At 56.4% G+C, this 17,453-nt stretch overlaps 1 protein-coding gene across 3 annotated transcripts in view; it reads left to right on the forward strand.

Annotated features, from left to right (window-relative positions):
- Positions 1-676: 676 nt before the first annotated feature.
- The window catches only part of ANKS6 (ankyrin repeat and sterile alpha motif domain containing 6), a 42,343-nt gene continuing 25,566 nt past the window's right edge, over positions 677-17,453 (forward strand). For all 3 annotated transcript variants that reach the window (XM_040962905.1, XM_040962902.1, XM_040962901.1), the window contains exons 1-5: positions 677-1,032; positions 8,781-9,283; positions 13,474-13,518; positions 14,444-14,648; positions 15,845-15,951. In XM_040962905.1, the coding sequence (XP_040818839.1) occupies positions 677-1,032; positions 8,781-9,283; positions 13,474-13,518; positions 14,444-14,648; positions 15,845-15,951 (1,216 nt within the window). The remainder of the gene's footprint in view (positions 1,033-8,780; positions 9,284-13,473; positions 13,519-14,443; positions 14,649-15,844; positions 15,952-17,453) is intronic.

A 17,453-nucleotide genomic window follows, 5' to 3' on the forward strand; every position in this document is an offset into this window, starting at 1 on the left:
AAGGCCAAGTCTCCAACTTTCGGGTACCATTAGACTAACCCGCAGGGCTTTGTCAAGCCACAGCTTGGCAGCTCCACACGCAGTTTCTCATCCAGTGGGTCTGAGATGCAAACTGGTGCGTTTGTACTAATGTCGCTGTTGCTACTGATGTACAGGAACGCGGCGGTCCCGTTCGATTAACTCGGGCAGCTATTACGGAGGATACGCACCGGATTATAAAAACAGGGCAGTGGAGTATGCCAGTCCAGTCAACGCCAGTGGGGATATGGGGTCGGCCCCGGGCCCGGCGGTCCTTGACACGCGGCCGCTCCGACCCCCTGTCCCCAACAGGAAGTCTCCGGAGCGGCGGGAGAGGGCCGCGAGCCGGCGTCCAGAAGGCAGCGGCTGTCCACGGGCCCGGGCGGCGGACACTGGTGGAGCCTCCCGGAACCCGCCGTCCTCCCGCCCCGGACGCGGGTGGTGGAGGCGCGGTCCCGCCCCGGCGTGCGTCCCTCCCCCGGCACACAGTAGGCGCACGGTCCCGCCCCGGGTGCGCTCCCGGCACACAGTAGGCGCCCGGGGCTGCGCGGACCGCGCGGCGGGCGGAAGGGGGCGCGGGCGCCCCGTATCCGGAGGCGGAGCCGGCGCGGCCCCGCCAAGGCCGACGGGCGCGGACGGCCGCGAGCCCGGGGCGGCGATGGGCGAGGGCGGGCTGCCCCCGGCCTTCCAGCTGCTGCTGCGCGCCTGTGACCAGGGCGACACGGAGACGGCGCGGCGGCTGTTGGAGCCGGGGGCGGCGGAGCCGGCTGAGCGCGGCGCGGAGCCCGAGGTGGGCGCCGAGCCGGCGGGGGCCGAGGCGGCCGGGCCCGGGGCAGCGGTGGCGGCGGCGGGAGCGCCGGTGCCCGTGGACTGCTCGGACGAGGCGGGCAACACGGCGCTGCAGTTCGCCGCGGCCGGCGGCCACGAGCCGCTGGTGCGTTTCCTGCTGCGGCGCGGCGCCTCGGTCAACAGCCGCAACCACTATGGCTGGAGTGCGCTCATGCAGGCGGCCAGGTGAGCGGGCCGGGGCTCCCGGGAGTGGCGGCCGAGAAGGGGCCTTCAGGACGCGGCATGCCTCCCTTCTGCCCCCAACAAGACGCTCCGGAAGTTGAAGGGTCAAGGACTCGTTAGAGTTTGCTGTGGTAAACTTGGAGTGGTTTTTGGCAAACTTTGACCATGAGAGCAATTGGAAACGCTTAACTTGCATGAAATCACCGTCTTGGAAACTCTGGCCTTTAAAGACGCAACCTGGAGACTGTCCGTAGACCCTGGCAGGCCTTTTTCCCATGCTTTCTTGCAACGAGGGCTTCCTTAAGACCTGACCACCAGTTCTGACTTGGTGTTGGGGATGCTGCCGAGTCCCCATGATGCGGAAGGGCTGGGATGGTTGGGCTTGCTGGGAGGGCTGCTGACCTTGCTGGGGGAAGTGCGAGAGCAGGTTTGGTGGAGGTGAGAAGGTGGGATGGGAGTTGGAGCCGACTTCAGGTGGTGATGGTTGTACCAGCTGCTGGAACAGTGCCCGACTGGGAAGGCATTTAAGGCCCTTGGAGATGAGCTGAGCCAGGAGAGGTGAGACTTGTGCCAGGAGCTGAGTGGAGGTCCAGACTGCCAGGGCCCCTGTGACCCATGCAGGGTAGAGAGAGGGACACGATGAGCTTAGCCTGTGGGTGAACTCCATTCATTGCAGGGGAAGGAGGGGTTGGGCAGGGGGAGCTGGATTTAGAAAGGTGGGCTCCCAGGAGGTTGCAGCAGCAGGCCAGGAGAGAGGCGATGGCATCCTGGACCACAGGCTGGATTGTGAGGAAGGTCCTGATGGCTGGTTGGCTGCTGGTGCTGGGGACCCAGGTGAGGGAGACGACAGAAATGGTGGCAGGATTTCTGGCTTTTGGCAGCAGGTGCATCAAGCAGAGAATGAGGGAGAAGAGACGTGCCCACACATCCTGGGGGGGAGGGTGTTTGTGGAGGACATCCCTGAGAAGAGGCATCCAATGGGGAGCTGGCGAGGAGGCATCTAGAGGGCAAGGAGGTCCACAGCATAGGTCTAGGGAGGACTTGGCCCCGTGAATGTGTCAGATAACAATGATAGCCCCCCAGGCCTGGCGCAATGGCTAAGTGGTTAAATGCTTGCCAGGATCCCATATGCACATACTAGGATCCCAGATGGGCAAGGGGTTCATGTCCCTGCTGCTGCACTTCCCATTCAGCTCTTTGCTTATGGCCTGGAAAGCAGTGAAGGATGGCCCGAGTCCTTGCAGCTATGTAGGAGACCTGGAAGAAGCTCCTGGCTCCCAACTTCGTTCAGCTCAGCTCTGTCCATGGTAAATCAGTGACTGGAACACCTCTCTTTCTGTCTCTCTCTGTAAAACTCTGTCTTATAAACAAAAATAAATTTGGAATAAAAAAATAAAGTGATAGCTGGTGCTGGTAGCTGAGGGCCAGTTAACCCTTAGAGGGAAAATGTTCATTCAGTGTAGCATTTGTTCATTCGTTGTTGGTGAGGACACTTCCAAAAGTTCATCGTCCAGTCATGGAACTGGAAGTGTGGAGTTGATTGATAGGCACAAAACAGTCTTGAAGCCTACTCATGGTTTCATCACCGTAGCTTCTCCTCCTCCCCCGGTATTATGACAAAAATAGTGCTACTGTCCTAGACAAAAGCAAACAGCCGCAGAGGAGTTAGCTGGCTTGGCCAAGGCCACACGGCCATTGAATGACGTGTCAGGATTTGAACCTGGTGATCTAACTTCACCATTTGACCAGGGCAGAATCCGGAGCGGCAAGTGCGTTTGGATAGTGGGAGGCAAAAGGAGGCATTATGGGCAGCGCAAGGATTCTAATAGGTGATGATGGGCGTGTCATTGGTGTAGCCCAGGGAGCTCTGTGGAAGCACAGCGAGGGCCCTGGCAGGCTGACGGGCTGCGTGGTGGAGGAGGAGGTGGGCCCTGGCAGGCTGACGGGCTGCGTGGTGGAGGAGGAGGTGGGCCCTGGCAGGCTGGCGGCCTGTGTGGTGGAGGAGGTGGTGGGTCCCGGCAGACTGGTGGGCTGCGTGGTGAAGGAGTGGGTAAGCCCTGACAGGCTGGCAGCCTGTGTGGTGGAGAAGGAGGTGGGCCCCAGGCTGACGGGATGTGTGGTGGAGGAGGTGGTGGGTCCCGGCAGGCTGGTGGGCTGCGTGGTGCAGGAGTGAGTGGTATTTAAGCATAGGAGGAGCAGAGGATCCATTGGCACAGCTTGCGGGGGTCCTGAAGACGGTTGTCCTGGTGGGAGCAATTGGAGCAGCCTCCCCTGCTGCTGGGATCAGTCCCAGAGGAACAGCCAGGAGTCCTTAGTGGGGAAAGGGAGAGAAGGGAAGAGCTGGAGCCCTGCTGGCTGAGTTACCTAATGTGTTTTGTTTGTTTGTTAAGAGCTTTATGCCAGGGTTTCTCCACCTGAGTACTGTTGAGATTTTGGACTCGTGAGATGTCAGCAGTGTCCCTCCCTCACCCCACAGTGGTCGTAAGCAAAAAGTGTTCAGACATCATTTCCTGTGTCCCCTGGGTATCCTGACACCAGCAACCCCTGCTTGCTTGGTGGACTCAGCACAAGCCCATGAAATGGCTGCTGTCCTCCTTATGCTCCTTGCCACAGGTGCCCCACTCTATGTTCTGCGCCCATGTTCTTCATGCCAGGCACGGTGGCTGCTTTTCCTAAACCCTGCTGTGGGTCTGGTGGCCTTGCACCTTGAACTGTCACTTCACCAGCCCCAGTGGGCAGTAGTCATCTTTGGTTCTGTCCAGCCCCTCGCTGTCATTCACGTTACAGTGACTTCACTGAGACGTCTCTCGGTTCACACCTGAGCAGGTGCAGGGGTCCTTTGCAATTTTGGTGGCTAGGGCTGGTGCCTCATGGCTCTCCCTCTGCTGTACCCACTTCCTGTGGCTGCTGGCACAGCCTAGCACATAGTTGGTGCTTTAAGACCACCAGAGATTCGGATCTTACAGTTTTAGAGGTCAGACTGCGAGCCGGGGTGAGCTGGGTAAATCACATGATGGTGGTGTCGCATTTCTTCCGGAGGCTGTAAGGGAGAACCCATCCTCTTGCCGTTTCCGGCTTCCGGAGGCTGTAAGGGAGAACCCATCCTCTTGGCGTTTCCGGCTTCCGGAGGCTGTAAGGGAGAACCCATCCTCTTGCCGTTTCCGGCTTCCGGAGGCTGCCAGCACTCCCTGGCTCACGGCCCCTTCCTTCTTGAAGGCCAGCCGTGATCACGCCACTGCCTCCCTTCTTCGTTTCCACACTGAACTGTGGCTGCATCGGACCTGCCTGGATAACTACATGGCTCTCCCCACTTCAGGTCACTCTTCAGCAGTGGTCATTGTCTCTGCAGCCAGCATTTCCCCTCAGCCACTTCATCTGCTTGTTGGGACCCCGTGGTTCCCAAGGAACTGATCTGATGAGCCCAGTTTGATTCTGCATTATACCTTGTTTTCAGCCGCCACATCAAGCGGGTGATCCTGTGGTTCGGGTAACTGCTGTCCAGCCTCAACCAGGTGACACACACAAACTTCGAGTTATTCTGGAGGCACTGCCCGTTCGCCTGGCCTCCTCCAGTGCCCTTGCAGACGCGCCTCCTTCCCTTCTGGCGCTGCTGCTTCCTGGAAGCCCCCCGCACTGTCCCTCTCTGCAGCCCGGGTGTCGGCGTCCGGCACACCGTGTGATTCCCAGTGGTTTACTCAATGGTGTTCCACTTGGCCACGCATCGGAATGCCCCAATGCTTCCCAGATACAGATTCCCGGGTTCTCTTTCTGAAGCTTTGGCTGGTCATTATGGCCTGCAGGATGGGCAGTGTTGCCTGCAGCTTAGTTTCAGCTTCTTAATTTCCATTCATTTGACGGGGCTGGAGTCTCAGAATTAGCGTCTCCTCTCTAATGTTAGCACAGTGGACTTGGCCTTGGCTCAACAGGCAGTGTTGTAACAAGGGCTAGGACGGACAGTCGCAGCATCCTGACCTTGTCCCTCAGACTGTATTCTGGTCTCCTCTTGCAGGTGCCTTTCAGGGAACGTCCGTGAGGCTTTCGCTGTTACTTACATGTGCAGAAGGTGACATTCCTGGGATGGGGTGAGAAGGCCCTCTCGCTCTTCTCTCAGGACCTGGGGCCTTTAAGCCTGCGCTCTCCCTGGGTGTCCTCAGGTCTGTGCGGAGGGGGTGCACCCCCCAGTTCTCCCACCAAGGAAATCTGCCATTGGGGAGGGGCTTGCCCTTGGAGAGGGTTCTGTGTCCCACCAACTCTGAAAGAACAGCAGCTTGGCCATGGGCATCCTCCTCAGGGTTCTGTCCATCTCTCCTCCCACCCGAGGTGGCCTGGAAGCCTAAGTGCCATCCCAGTCCTCAGGGTTTCCAAGGCCCCAGCCCTGGGCCTGCAGTGCACCTGGAGTCTCCCGTGGGTGTATTTGCGTGTCAGAGATGGTTGTGTTCATGTACATTCTTTGTTCTCAGAGTCCCTCACGGAACACTTGCCTCTGTATCAAGCCGGCTGCGCCCAGTGCTTACCCGGAGTTAGCTTATTTACGCAGCCTTGAGGACCAGATGCTGTTGGCGTCCCCACCTCATCATACTGATGAGGGATTTCTTCTGCCCACAGAAGTTGATCACTTGCCCAAGGTCACTGAGCTAGTAAGAGGGAGAGAATCTGAGGTAGGTGGCTCTAGGCCTGAGCTCCCGGTGGCCACCAGTCCAGTAGTCCAGGGTGAGTTTCCCACTTGGTGTTGGCAACAAGCAAGCAACCCCCAGAGCTTGTCCACAGGGACGGCGTGGCCCAGCGTTTACTTTGGCTCTAACAAAACGCTTTCACCCATGGCCCATTTTTGGCACCTCCACCTCCCACCTGCCTCATGGAAGACTGGACTCTCCTCCCAGGGCTCCGAGGGGCAGGAAGGTGTGCCAGCTGTCGAGACACAGGTGTTAATTGCTGAAATTAATCCGTAATCACAGCACCTGTTCAGAAAGCCCCTAGCAACCCCATCTCCAGTAATTACCGATTAGAAGCCTAACATCCACAAAATTATCTCTGCTTTCCTGGAATCCCTTTTTTAATTTTCAGCCTAATTGAGTGCTCTCTTGGGTTCTCCGAGAGTTCAGAACCCATTCCAAGTCTCAGTATTTCTGCTCCAAGGCATCCCTGTGCTTCCCTCTGTAAAAAAGCAAAACAAAACAAAAATAAAAACCAAGCAGGGTATCCTGCCAAGAGTCTGGGGTCAGGTTTGTCCGTTCCTTTTTAGCCGGAGGGCTTTGGACAAACTGCCCTGCACTCCAACCCACAGCTTTCTCATCTGTAGAGTGGGAGGGGATGAGTTTGTTTAGTAGACTTGGGCTTTATTAAGATCACATGAGATAAAGATCCAACAGCGCCTCGTCCGAGCTGTTAGAATTCAGCTGTAATCTCGGCTGAAACGGAGTCATTCCCAATGCCCGTGGTAGGTCTGTTCTCGTATTCCTTTACTCACTTGTCCGCTTGACAGAACTCCCCGGACTGGGGCTGGGAAACGAGTGGGCAGCCCCAGCCTTGTGCCAGGGAAGCTCTTCTCCAGAGGGGAGGCGGGTCCGGAAGGAGAGCTCAGGTGCAGCCATCGGGTGGAGCTGCAGAGGAAGTGCTCAGGGAAGGCCAAGGGTCTGCTGGTGGGGGGTGGACTGGCTGGAGGGACAGCGTGGTGGAATGGGGCAGGGGTGGGCAAGGAGGGAGGGAGGGAGGGACGCCACTGGGGAGGGCTTGGAGTGTGAGATGGAAAAGGAAATGCTTCTGGCAGTTAGGTAGGGCCCGTCTGCAATGAGAGGCCTAGAGGCCAGTAGCAGATTTCAGCCTGCGAAATCCCATCTTGGGGACCGTACGTGGAGTGACCCCTGAGGGTGTAGCCTTCTGCACGTGAGGGTGTTACATTTTGGCCTGCCCCACTGTGCCCACTCTGTGCTTCAGAGGAAGAGGGGGCATCCCCCTTCCCCACCTTGTGCTCTGTAAGCTGACCCTCAGATGCTAAGGTTCACGTCCCAGGAGGAATTTGTCCGCTCAGCCCTGGTCCGGCCCTGCTTCCTCCACAGGGAGGAGGGCGACTTGGGTTTAGATGAGGCCCAGAAGCTGCCTCTGAAAGGTGAGGGGAGCAGCTCTGGCATGCAGAGAGCCATGGCACAGGTGCAGTGTGGCTGGCCCTGCACAATTGCAACGTAGGATGGCACTACACAGGTGTATTGCAGGCTGGCCTTGAACAGGTGTGACGTAGGCCAGTCACAAGGCTATGTAAAGGCTGGCACGTTGCCTCTGTCTTATTTCTCCTGGTTAGTCCCGGTCCAGGGTGACTTGCAGCTCAGATGTGCACAGCTGCACTCTGACCAAAGATGCCGCAGGACTTCTGTGCCCCAAGATGTTGACAGGGCTCTCTTTTCTTCTCCCTGGCACTGGACAGTCGGTGGGCACCTGTCTGCCCCTTCAGGCTCCCACCATCCCTCCATCTCCAGGTTCTTTGAGCTAGGTCTGGCCAGACTCCAGCAGTAGCAGGGCAGCGGGGCAGTGGGCCTCTGCTCTGGGTGCTGAAGCCCCTGTTTGCTGACCAGCCTCTGCAAGCGCCACACCTCTTGGCCAGCGGCTGTGTGGGGCTGGCCAAGGCAGACATGACTTAGACAGGGGCCCTGCCCAGGCTGAGACGAGTGACCAGGACGGAAAGCAGGGTAAGCCAAGCTGAGACGCGGGAGGCAGTGTGTGAAGGGGAAGGAGCAGGGACAGCAGGTACCCGAGGCCCTGCTGCCCTTCCCGACCCTTTCCCGCTGAGTGACCTTGACTTGTTGTGAAAGGTAAATCGTGGTTGCCAGGACGTGGTGCTTCCTGTGTGTATCAACTCATTTGGACTGAGTGTTTAGCCTAGTGGTTCAGAGGCCTGTGTCCCACATCAGAATGCCCGGGTTTGATGCTGAACTCGGTCCGGGCTCCCGCTGCCCGCTGATACAGACCCTGTGAGGCGACATTGATCGCTCATGTAACTGGGGGAGACCTGGCAGGCATTCTTCTGCCTCCTGGCTTTGGTCTAACCAAGTTTTGTCCAGTGTGGGCATATGTGGAGGAAACCAGCAGGTGGCGCTGTATCAGCTTGCAAAAAAAAAATGCACAAACACAAAAAACTATATGAACTCCTGTCACCCTCAGTAACCTTTTTTTTTTCTTTAAGATTTATTTTTATCGGAAGGGCAGATGTACAGAGAGGAAGATCCTCCATCTGATTGCTCACTCCCCAAGTGGCTGCAACAGCTGGAGCTGAGCCAATCCAGAGCCAGGAGCTTCTTCTGGGTCTCCCACATGGGTGCAGGGTCCCAAAGCCCTGGGTCATCCCCGACTGCTTTCACAGGCCACAAGCAGGGAGCTGGATGGGAAGCAGGGCTGCCGGGATTAGAACCGGCGCCCATATGGAATCCCGGGGTGTGCAAGGCGAGGACTTTAACCACTATGCTATGGCGCCGGGCCCTCTCAGTAACCGTTGAAGTGGGTAGAGTTGCATCCCTCATTTTACAGGTCAGGAATGAAGGCATGGCAAACCCGAAGTCCTTTCTCCAGGTCATGAAGCAGGTGGACAACAGGGCTGCACTCCCACCTAGGCAGGGTGGCCGCTGCTCACCTTGGGATGCACCTGTGGGCCAGGACACTGCCTGGAGTCAGTTACTGTCAGCAGCTTTCGGGTAATGATAGGAAGACTGCATAGCCGTTCAGTACTGCTGCACATTTAGCATCATTGGTTCTCTCTCTGGCAGATTTGGGCATGTGAACGTAGCACACCTCCTCTTGGATCACGGGGCCGACGCCAATGCTCAGAACCGTCTGGGGGCCAGCGTGCTCACTGTGGCCTCTCGGGGTGGCCACCTGGGAGTGGTGAAGCTGCTCCTGGAAGCCGGCGCGTACGTGGACCCTCCCAGCTCCTCGGGCGAGCAGCCAGGCTCGGGGGACAGTAGGAATGAGTTGCTGGACATCACGGCCCTGATGGCCGCCATCCAGCATGGGCACGAGGCTGTGGTGCGCCTGCTGATGGAATGGGGTGCCGACTCCAACCGCGTGGCCCCCACTGTGGGCTGGAGCCCGCTCATGCTGGCTGCGCTTGCCGGGCGGCTGAGCATCACCCAGCAGCTGGTGGAGAAGGGAGCCAACCCCGACCACCTCAGCGTGCTGGGGAAGACTGCCTTCGAGGTGGCACTGGACCGCAAGCACAGGGACCTTGCCGATTACCTGGACCCACTGACCACCGTCAGGCCCAAAACAGGTCAGACCACCCCTCTGCTGTCCCATGCTTCCTGGCCAGACCCCTCTTCCCAAGCCAGACTGCTTCTGATGCAGGTGGTCCTGGGATCCTTCCAGAACAAGACTCTCCCTTGTGTCTTATGTAAATGAGAGGGTGTGGCCAGATCCGGTGAGGTCCCTGGCTGAGTTAGGGCGGAAGGCAGATGTGACCCCGGCTGTGGTTGGCCAGCCCCTGCTCGGGTTCACCTAACCTCTGAGCACCTGCCAGTGCTCAGTCCCGCAAAAATGACTCACACACAGTTAGAAAAAAATGAGCCCCCTTTTGAGTTTCTGCTTCAATAATGTGTGTCCTGTTTTTATTTTTCTTGGTTTTTTTGTTTGTTTGTTTTGTTTTGTTTTTTGCCATTTTCCTGGCGTCTGAAGTATGGCTAATCAATCAATCCTCAGCAAATCTGCCCCCAGAACACGGTGTATTTCCAGACCTCTGGTCCAAGGGGTGGGTGTTCAGCGTAGTGCTTCCCCCTCTGCTTGGGAGCGCTGCTCTCTGCACCAGAGCGCCTGGGCCCAGGTTCTGACTCCACCCCCACTTCTGGCTCCCTGCTCACATGCATCCTGGAAGGCAGCAGGTGAGGGCTGCCCATGTGGGAGTCTTGGATTGAGAGCCTGGCTCCTGGCTTGGACCTGGCCCAGCTATGGCAGCTGGGAGCATTGAAGGAATGAACCAGCAAGTGAGAGCCCACTCTGCCTTTCAGATGAGTAAGATACGTGATTTACAAGCACAACCACCAGCACGTCTAGTTCACTGCACACAGTAGGACCACGACTCAGAATTAACACAGTACCCCTTGGTGGGTTTGGGGAGCTAGGGTGAAACCAGCTGTGGAGTGTTTATCCAGTGCCTGGCTAGCATGTGTACACAGCTGCTGAAGAGAAGCTATTGTGCTTTCTTCAGTGTTGAGATACATTTAACATTTTTAATATATTTATTTTTACTTTGTTTGGAAGGCAGTGAGAGAGTCTTGCATCTGCTGGTTCCTAGTCCCTAGAGTTACTGTCATATCCAGGACAGAGCCATGCTGAAGTTAGGAGCTCCACAGTCCACATCTCCCATGTGCTTGAGTCAACACCTGCTGTCTCCCAGGACATGTTAGCAGAGTAGCTGGGACTTGAACCAGGTACACCAATATGCAGTGCAAGTGTCCCAAGTGGCTACTTAATCGCAGTGCCAGGTGTCCTCTACCCCATGTGAGATTTTTTTTTTTAATTTTAAAGTAGCCATAAATAAAACTTTATTCCTTAACTTCATTTACAAGCTACCAAATATGAAGTATCATACACAACGCTGAACACATAGATGGCTGTAACAGGGAAGGATCCAGACTGAATGAAAAGCCTTTAATAAAGAAAAGATAAAAGCAAAGTAACACTGTACCAAAAGATTTTTTTTTTTTGCACACACATTAATTCAGTTATTTTGCAAATACTCTATGTATAAGACAACATTGTAGCCATAGAAAGACCCAAATCCCTGACATTGGCCTCTGTAGGAGACAAGCTGTAAACAAGAAATAAGCCTAGTTAAAAAAAAAAATCAATAGTATGGATGCTAAGTGTCAAGGGGCAAAAACGGAGGACAGCCGGGCTCCTGGCCTTGTGGTTGAGATGCTTGTGCGTGGCCTGGATGGAGAGTGCCTGAGTTTGAACCTTGGCTCTGCTCTCCATCCCAGCCACCTGCAGCTGTGTGCCCTGGAGAGCCGGAGGTAGTGGCTCAACTGGTTGAGCCCCTGCCATCTGTATGGGAGACCCTGATTTGAGGTTCTGGCTCCCAGCTTTCGTCCTGGCCTGTCACATCAGCTTTGGGCATTTGGAGGGATGAACCCAAGATTGGAGCTTGCTTGTTCTCTCCTAAAAAGCCTGCAAGTGCAGGGTAGAGAAGTTAGGTGTGACAGGGTAGGATGCAGGCTGCTGAGTGCAGGAGCATGGCTGGGTGCCTTCCTGGTCAAAGTGCCCCTGCTCATGGAGTGCACCCGGACTGCAGGTTTCCTGGGAGAAACCCCAGGTAGGCCATGGGCAAGGCAAAATGGCAAAGATTGCTAAGTGAACAACAAGGATAGCCTAGAAAGCCAGTTCCCACTCCTGGGGTGTTCCTCCCATGGGCAGCAGGAGAGGGGACCATCGGCTGTGTGTGGCTGTGATGGCCCCATCTCTACCATGGTTGGTCAGAACAGGTTTCTTCCTCTCTCCAGATAGGATGGGTCTCAGGAGCTGCTCCTGCATGGACTGAAGACCGAGGGCAGGGGTATGGAAGGGTCTAGTCCTGGGGTCAGACTGGGCTGTCTGTGGTAGATTGGTACCAGTGGTGGCTTAGCAGCCCACACCGGGACCTGTCTCCTGTCAAGGGGTCTGGGCGCAAAAGGGCGCCAGACCACAGCAAATTGGACTCCCAGATTTAAAGGAATGTGCTGTATTTTACATAGCTTGACATGTTGGTGATATTTCTATTTAAAAAAAGATTTTTGAAGGGGTCAGTGTCGTACTGCATCAGATTAAGCTAATGTCTGTGATGCTGGCATCACATTGGAGCTCTGGTTCATGGCCTGGACACTCCACTTCTGATCCAGCTCGCTACTGATGCACCCAGGAAAGCAACAGAACATGGCCCAAGTGCCTGGGTTCCTGACACCTATATAGGAGACCTGGATGAAGCGCTCAGCTCTGGCCTAAACCAGCCCTAGTCGTTGCAACCATATGGAGAATGGACCAACAAATGGGAGATAGCTTTCTGTATCTCTCCTTCTCGCCGTCACTCTGCCTTTCAAATACATAAGTCTCTTAGAAGTTTTTGCTTGAAGGAAGGCAGTGTAACTGAGAAAGGGACACAGATTTTTCCATCTGCTGGTTCACTCCCTCAAATGGCCGCAGCAGCCAGGGCAGGACAAAGCCAGGAGTTGGGAGCCCTGGCTGCTGCAGCCTCCTGTGTGGGAACAGGGGACACACCTAGGAGTGTTAGCAGGGCACTGTTTCAGAAGCAGAGCAGCCGGGCCTCCAATAGGGGATCCAACCAGTGCTTCAATAGGGGATGCTGGTGTCACAAAAAGAGACAACGTGCCACACCACAGCCGACCCCATTGGTGATGGTACTTCATGGGCAAAATTAGATCTATGGTTCCATGGTCATGAAGAGCTGAGAGGTCAGCTGGCAGCCTTGCCGGGGTGGTTGCTGGTTGCTGGCAGCGATCGTCTTTGGCAAGGCCTTCCCTTTTTGGGGACATTTCCCCACTTCTGTTACCATTTGGTCTCTGCAGTCACCGGGGAAAGGATGTCACCCCTCTGTTAGTGACGAGGGGAGAGTTCACTCTGAAGGGGTGCTCAGTCCAGATCAGGCTCAGGGCTCTCACCAGGCTGTGGCTTCCACCCAGCTGCCCAGGACAGCCAGTCCAGGCCAGCGCATCAGCCCAGCACTCATTAAAGGCCGCACCAACAGGTCCCTTGTTCCTCTTGTCAGGAGGTGGACTGACACTAGAATGGTTGCTTTCTGGGGCCCTACTGGGCCAGGCTGGGAGGAAGGTGTGAGCGGGCAGGTACAGCACAGCTGAGCCCATGGGGGTAGGTATGGGGCCCCCAGCACCAGCCCAGGAGCTGGCTGGCCTGCAGGGGCCAGCATACAGCAGGTCAGGTGGGCAGTCACTGACAGGTGGTTGTGTCTGTGGGGCTGGTGCTGGAGTCGTAATTCACATCACTATTTGCCAGGACGGGATGCACAAGTTGCTACTGACTCTTTTGGTGGCTGTGTTGGCTGTCCAGTGTCTTAACAGATGCACATTTAGGTGGGTTTTTTTTTTTTTTTGGTTGAGGGGAATCCTGGTATCTTTTTAGAATCTCCCTAGGGTCTGCAGGTTCTTGCAAGACCAGACTTTTCTGCATCCCTGGGAAAGGTCAGTCCAACGTCCAGAGTGCCTCAAGCCATGGCTTTATGAGTGTGGGCACAGGCCTGCCACCTGCTGCCCAGCGTGTCCTGCTGGCGCAGTCACTTCCCAAGCTCCGTCCCCAGAGTGTTGAAGGGCTGGTGGGCTCATGAGTTAGGAAGCCCCCCAGCTAGAAGGCCACGAGGCTGCAGAACCTCCTTCTCACCGGCCCGTGGTGCTACATACCTCAGCTTCTCGCGTGGCCTTGAACCTCCCTGTAACTAACGTTTCCAACGTCTTGACCTAGATGAAGAGAAACGGCGACCTGACATCTTCCATGCACTCAAAATGGGTAAGCCCTCACTTGAGAAGAAATTCTGGCTGCCAAAGGGTGGGGGGCACACTCTCCCAGCCCCCAGCATGGTGTGGGGCACGCTCTTAGCCCCCGTTGTGGTGTGGGGCATGCTCTCCCAGCCCCCGGTATGGTATGGGGCACGCTCTTAGCCCCCGTTGTGGTGTGGGGCATGCTCTCCCAGCCCCCAGCGTGGTATGGGGCATGCTCTTAGCCCCCGGCATGGTGTGGGGCACGCTCTCAGCCCCCGGCGTGGTATGGAGCATGCTCTCAGCCCCCGGCATGGTGTGGGGCACGCTCTCAGCCCCCGGCGTGGTGTGGGGCATGCTCTCAGCCCCCGGCATGGTGTGGGGCACTCTCTCAGCCCCCGGCGTGGTGTGGGGCACGCTCTCCCAGTCCCCGGCGTGGTGTGGGGCACGCTCTCAGCCCCCGGCATGTAGTCCTTATCAAGTATTTGAGAATCAGGCATTCTGCTCTTGCTTATCCAGATCACACAGGCTTCTATCAAGTACCACCTTATGCCCAGCACCCAGACTGCCCTCCCAGGCCCCTGTCCCCAGGCCCAGCCCAAGGTGGCAGCCATGCCCTGCCTCTAACATACTCCCATTTAGTCCACACCTACTCTCATCTCTGTGGCCAAGGTCTCCTAAGCTCTAAAGTTTCCTCTTGGCATAGATCCCACCTCCAGGAAGCCGTCTCTGACTTTTGCCCTCAGCGAGACCAGAATCCTTCTGCATGTGCCCATTGCCCTTCCCCGAGCACTGATGATCCTGATATCTTTTACCGTACACTTTCAGCTAGGGTCCCTGCAGAGGGAGGGATTCGAGGCAGGCAGGTATGGTAGCCCACGTCTGATCCACCCATTATAGTAGTCTACTGCCCCCTGCAGGAACCAAAATCATATGGAGCCTCCTTGTGTCCACAGGAAACTTCCAGTTAGTCAAGGAGATCGCCGATGAGGACCCTAACCATGTGAACCTGGTCAACGGGGACGGAGCAACACCCCTGATGCTGGCAGCCGTCACGGGGCAGCTGCCGCTGGTGCAGCTGCTGGTGGAGAGACACGCCGACGTGGACAAACAGGACAACGTGCATGGCTGGACAGCCCTCATGCAGGCCACCTACCACGGGTCAGTGCCAGCCCCGCTCCCCCAGCTTACCCTACAGCCTCCAGGCAGGTTTCCAGTTCCGAGATGCAACCTGTAAGATCTGGGGCTGCAACAATGCTGGATGTGGCAGAGGAGAACCGCAAGGGCTTGTTCCACCCCGTGTTGCCACCCTCCCATCCCCAGATGTCCCCAGTGGCCACGAAGCAGCAGCCAGCCTAAGGGACATTTTCAGTGGACAGTTGGGCTCCATAGGGCAGCTGTTGGGCAAGCCAGGGGATGAGCTGCGGTCTGCACCTTAAGATGTCATGGCCTCCCAACTCGAGCCCCAGCCACTTCTGCCATTGGCTTCTCACAGCGGTAGGTAGTGAGCAAAAAGTGGACACTGAAGGCCAATCCCATCCCCCCTGCAAGTGCCTGGCCCCCATGATGGCACAGAGATCCCACTGCAGATATTGTGTCCCCCACTCCTGATCAGGGCCTTCCATGGGACAAGGTCCCTGTAGGCCATGCTTCAGGGTTTGCTGGATACTGGGAATCCGCTGTCATCTGATCTTTCTGCACAAGAAGCGGGGCAGGGGTGGGCCCACTCCCTCTTAGAGGCTGCCACTTTGCAGGGTCAGGGAGGGGAGAATCCATGACTACAGAGGGGTCTGACTCCAAGTCGGGGACACCTTCCTTGCCTTTCAGGGCAGTATATGGCTCTCCTGTCTCTTCTAGAAGCAGCTTTCTGTCTCTCTCTCTTTAAGAGCCAAAGGTACAGAGAAGGAGAGAGAGACTTTCTACATCTGCTGCTTTACTGCCCTGGTGGCCGCAACAGCTAGGCTAAAGCCAAGAGCTTTTTCTGGGTCTCCCGTGTGGGTGCAGGAGCCCAAGGACTTGGGCCATCCTCTGTTGCTTTCCCAGGTGCACTAGCAGGGAGCTGGATCAAAAGTGGAGTAGCCAGGACTTGCACACCAGTGAGATGCCAGGGTTGCTGCAGTCCTGACCGGGGTCCGGAGGAGGGACATCAGCAGCGGGGTCTGTGTTCCCCTTGGGGGTCGGGGCTCCAAGGCCAGAGCCCTCAGGGTCTGTGTGGTTCACGGGACTAATGAGGTTTTGATTGAACTGTCACACACATCCGGTCCCACCACCATCCTCTCTCATCGAGGTTTAGACTGAGCATGGTGTGTCGTGCCATGGACCTGGCTCTCACATCCTCCTTCCTCCCTCCTCCCCAGGAATAAGGAAGTCGTCAGGTACCTGCTGAACCAAGGGGCTGATGTCACCCTGCGCACCAAGAATGGATACACAGCCTTTGACCTGGCAATGTTGCTCAGCGAGCCCGGTGGGTTGCTCAGGGAAATGCTGCCCCCCGCCCCAGGAACTGAGTTTTAAGCTCTTGCTTAGGCGTAGGGGAGAGCACCCACCGCAGGGCCGCAGGCAAGTCACTTCCTTCCTGACGCGCTGGCCTGGGGCTGGGCAGTCCCTCAGGCTTCTCGACAGTGGTGTCCTGCTCTACTCCTCTGGAGTCTCCGGGCAGAGCAGGTGGGTGGCGTGTGTCCGGTTTTGAGGGCCACTCAGGTGCCGGTGCAGTGACTGGCCCTCCTGGAACTCTGGCCAGGAACTCTGCTCCTTTGACTGGCAGAGGGAGGGTCCCACCTCTGAGTCCCAGGACTCACCTGCTGCCCTCCCCTTCCTTGGCCCTTCTCACTGTGGCAGGTGTCGTCTGGTACCCAGGAGCTTCCCCTTAGTTAGTCTTTCTGGGCTGTTTTCTTCCTTCGGACAGGCCCACCCTGACAGCTGGCCATAGGGAGGGAAAACTTCTATCCCTGCATGTGCCAGCCGCTTCATGCCTGCCGCAGGCACCCTCGGCTGTCGCCTCTGACCCTCACCATGCTTCATGTACTCCCACAGAGAGAAAGTGACCGTGCCCTGGGGGGCGTGAGCTGACAGCAAGGGCGTGGGGCTGCTGTCCGCTGCCCACTGGCCTCACCCTGCGGGCAGGGTCACAGTCTCCTGCCAGCTCCATTTCTTTCTCGTGCTTTCTTTTTCTTTGTCTAAGAAACTGCTCTTGGTGAATGTCTTCTCAGCTTCTCTCCTGCTTCTCTTCTCTGATCCCAGCCGATTTTTTTTTCCTAGTGTGATTTTAAGTGGAATTTTTTTAAGAAGACAGGGATCTATTATTAAACAGTTGCAGAGAGAGAGGGAGAAGGAGAGGCCATCAGGAGAGAAGTGGTGGTTATCATCTGGAGTGTTTTCAATCTTGTTTGAGGAGGTTTTGTTTTTCTTTTTTTGAGCTCATTCATATCTAATAACCCCTGACCTTGCTCGAGTATTTGCTATATGGTAAATACTTTAATACTTTCTGGCACGGCTTCCCTAGAATCTTCAGAATACCTGCATTTATTCATTTACTCATTCACTCATTCATTCATTTCAAAGGGAGAGTTACAGAGAGGGCGAGACAGAGAAGAAAAGATCTTATCTGCTTGTTCACTCGCCATATGTCCACAGTAGTCAGGGCTGGGCCAGGCTGAGTCAGGGGGCTCCCACCAGCCCTCCCACATGGACGCAAGGGCCCAAGCACATGGGCCATCCTCCACTGATTGCGAGGTACATTAGCAGGGAGTTGGATTGGAAGTGGGGCAGCTGGGTTTCAAACCCGTGCCCATATGGGGTGCCAGCACTGCAGGTGGCAGTTTAACCCACTGCTGGGACCACCCCCTTGTCAGAAACCTGGAGAGGCCCTGTAGTCACACAGCCAGCGCGGGACAGAGTTCATATGGGAACCTCCACAAGCTGACTTTGGACAATGTGTTCTGTGTTTGTTCCTGGTGAAGCAGGGTG

The sequence above is a fragment of the Ochotona curzoniae genome, unplaced genomic scaffold (assembly GCF_017591425.1).
Source record: "Ochotona curzoniae isolate NIBS_2020 unplaced genomic scaffold, NIBS_Ocur_1.0 scaffold_3208, whole genome shotgun sequence".
NCBI lineage: Eukaryota > Metazoa > Chordata > Mammalia > Lagomorpha > Ochotonidae > Ochotona > Ochotona curzoniae.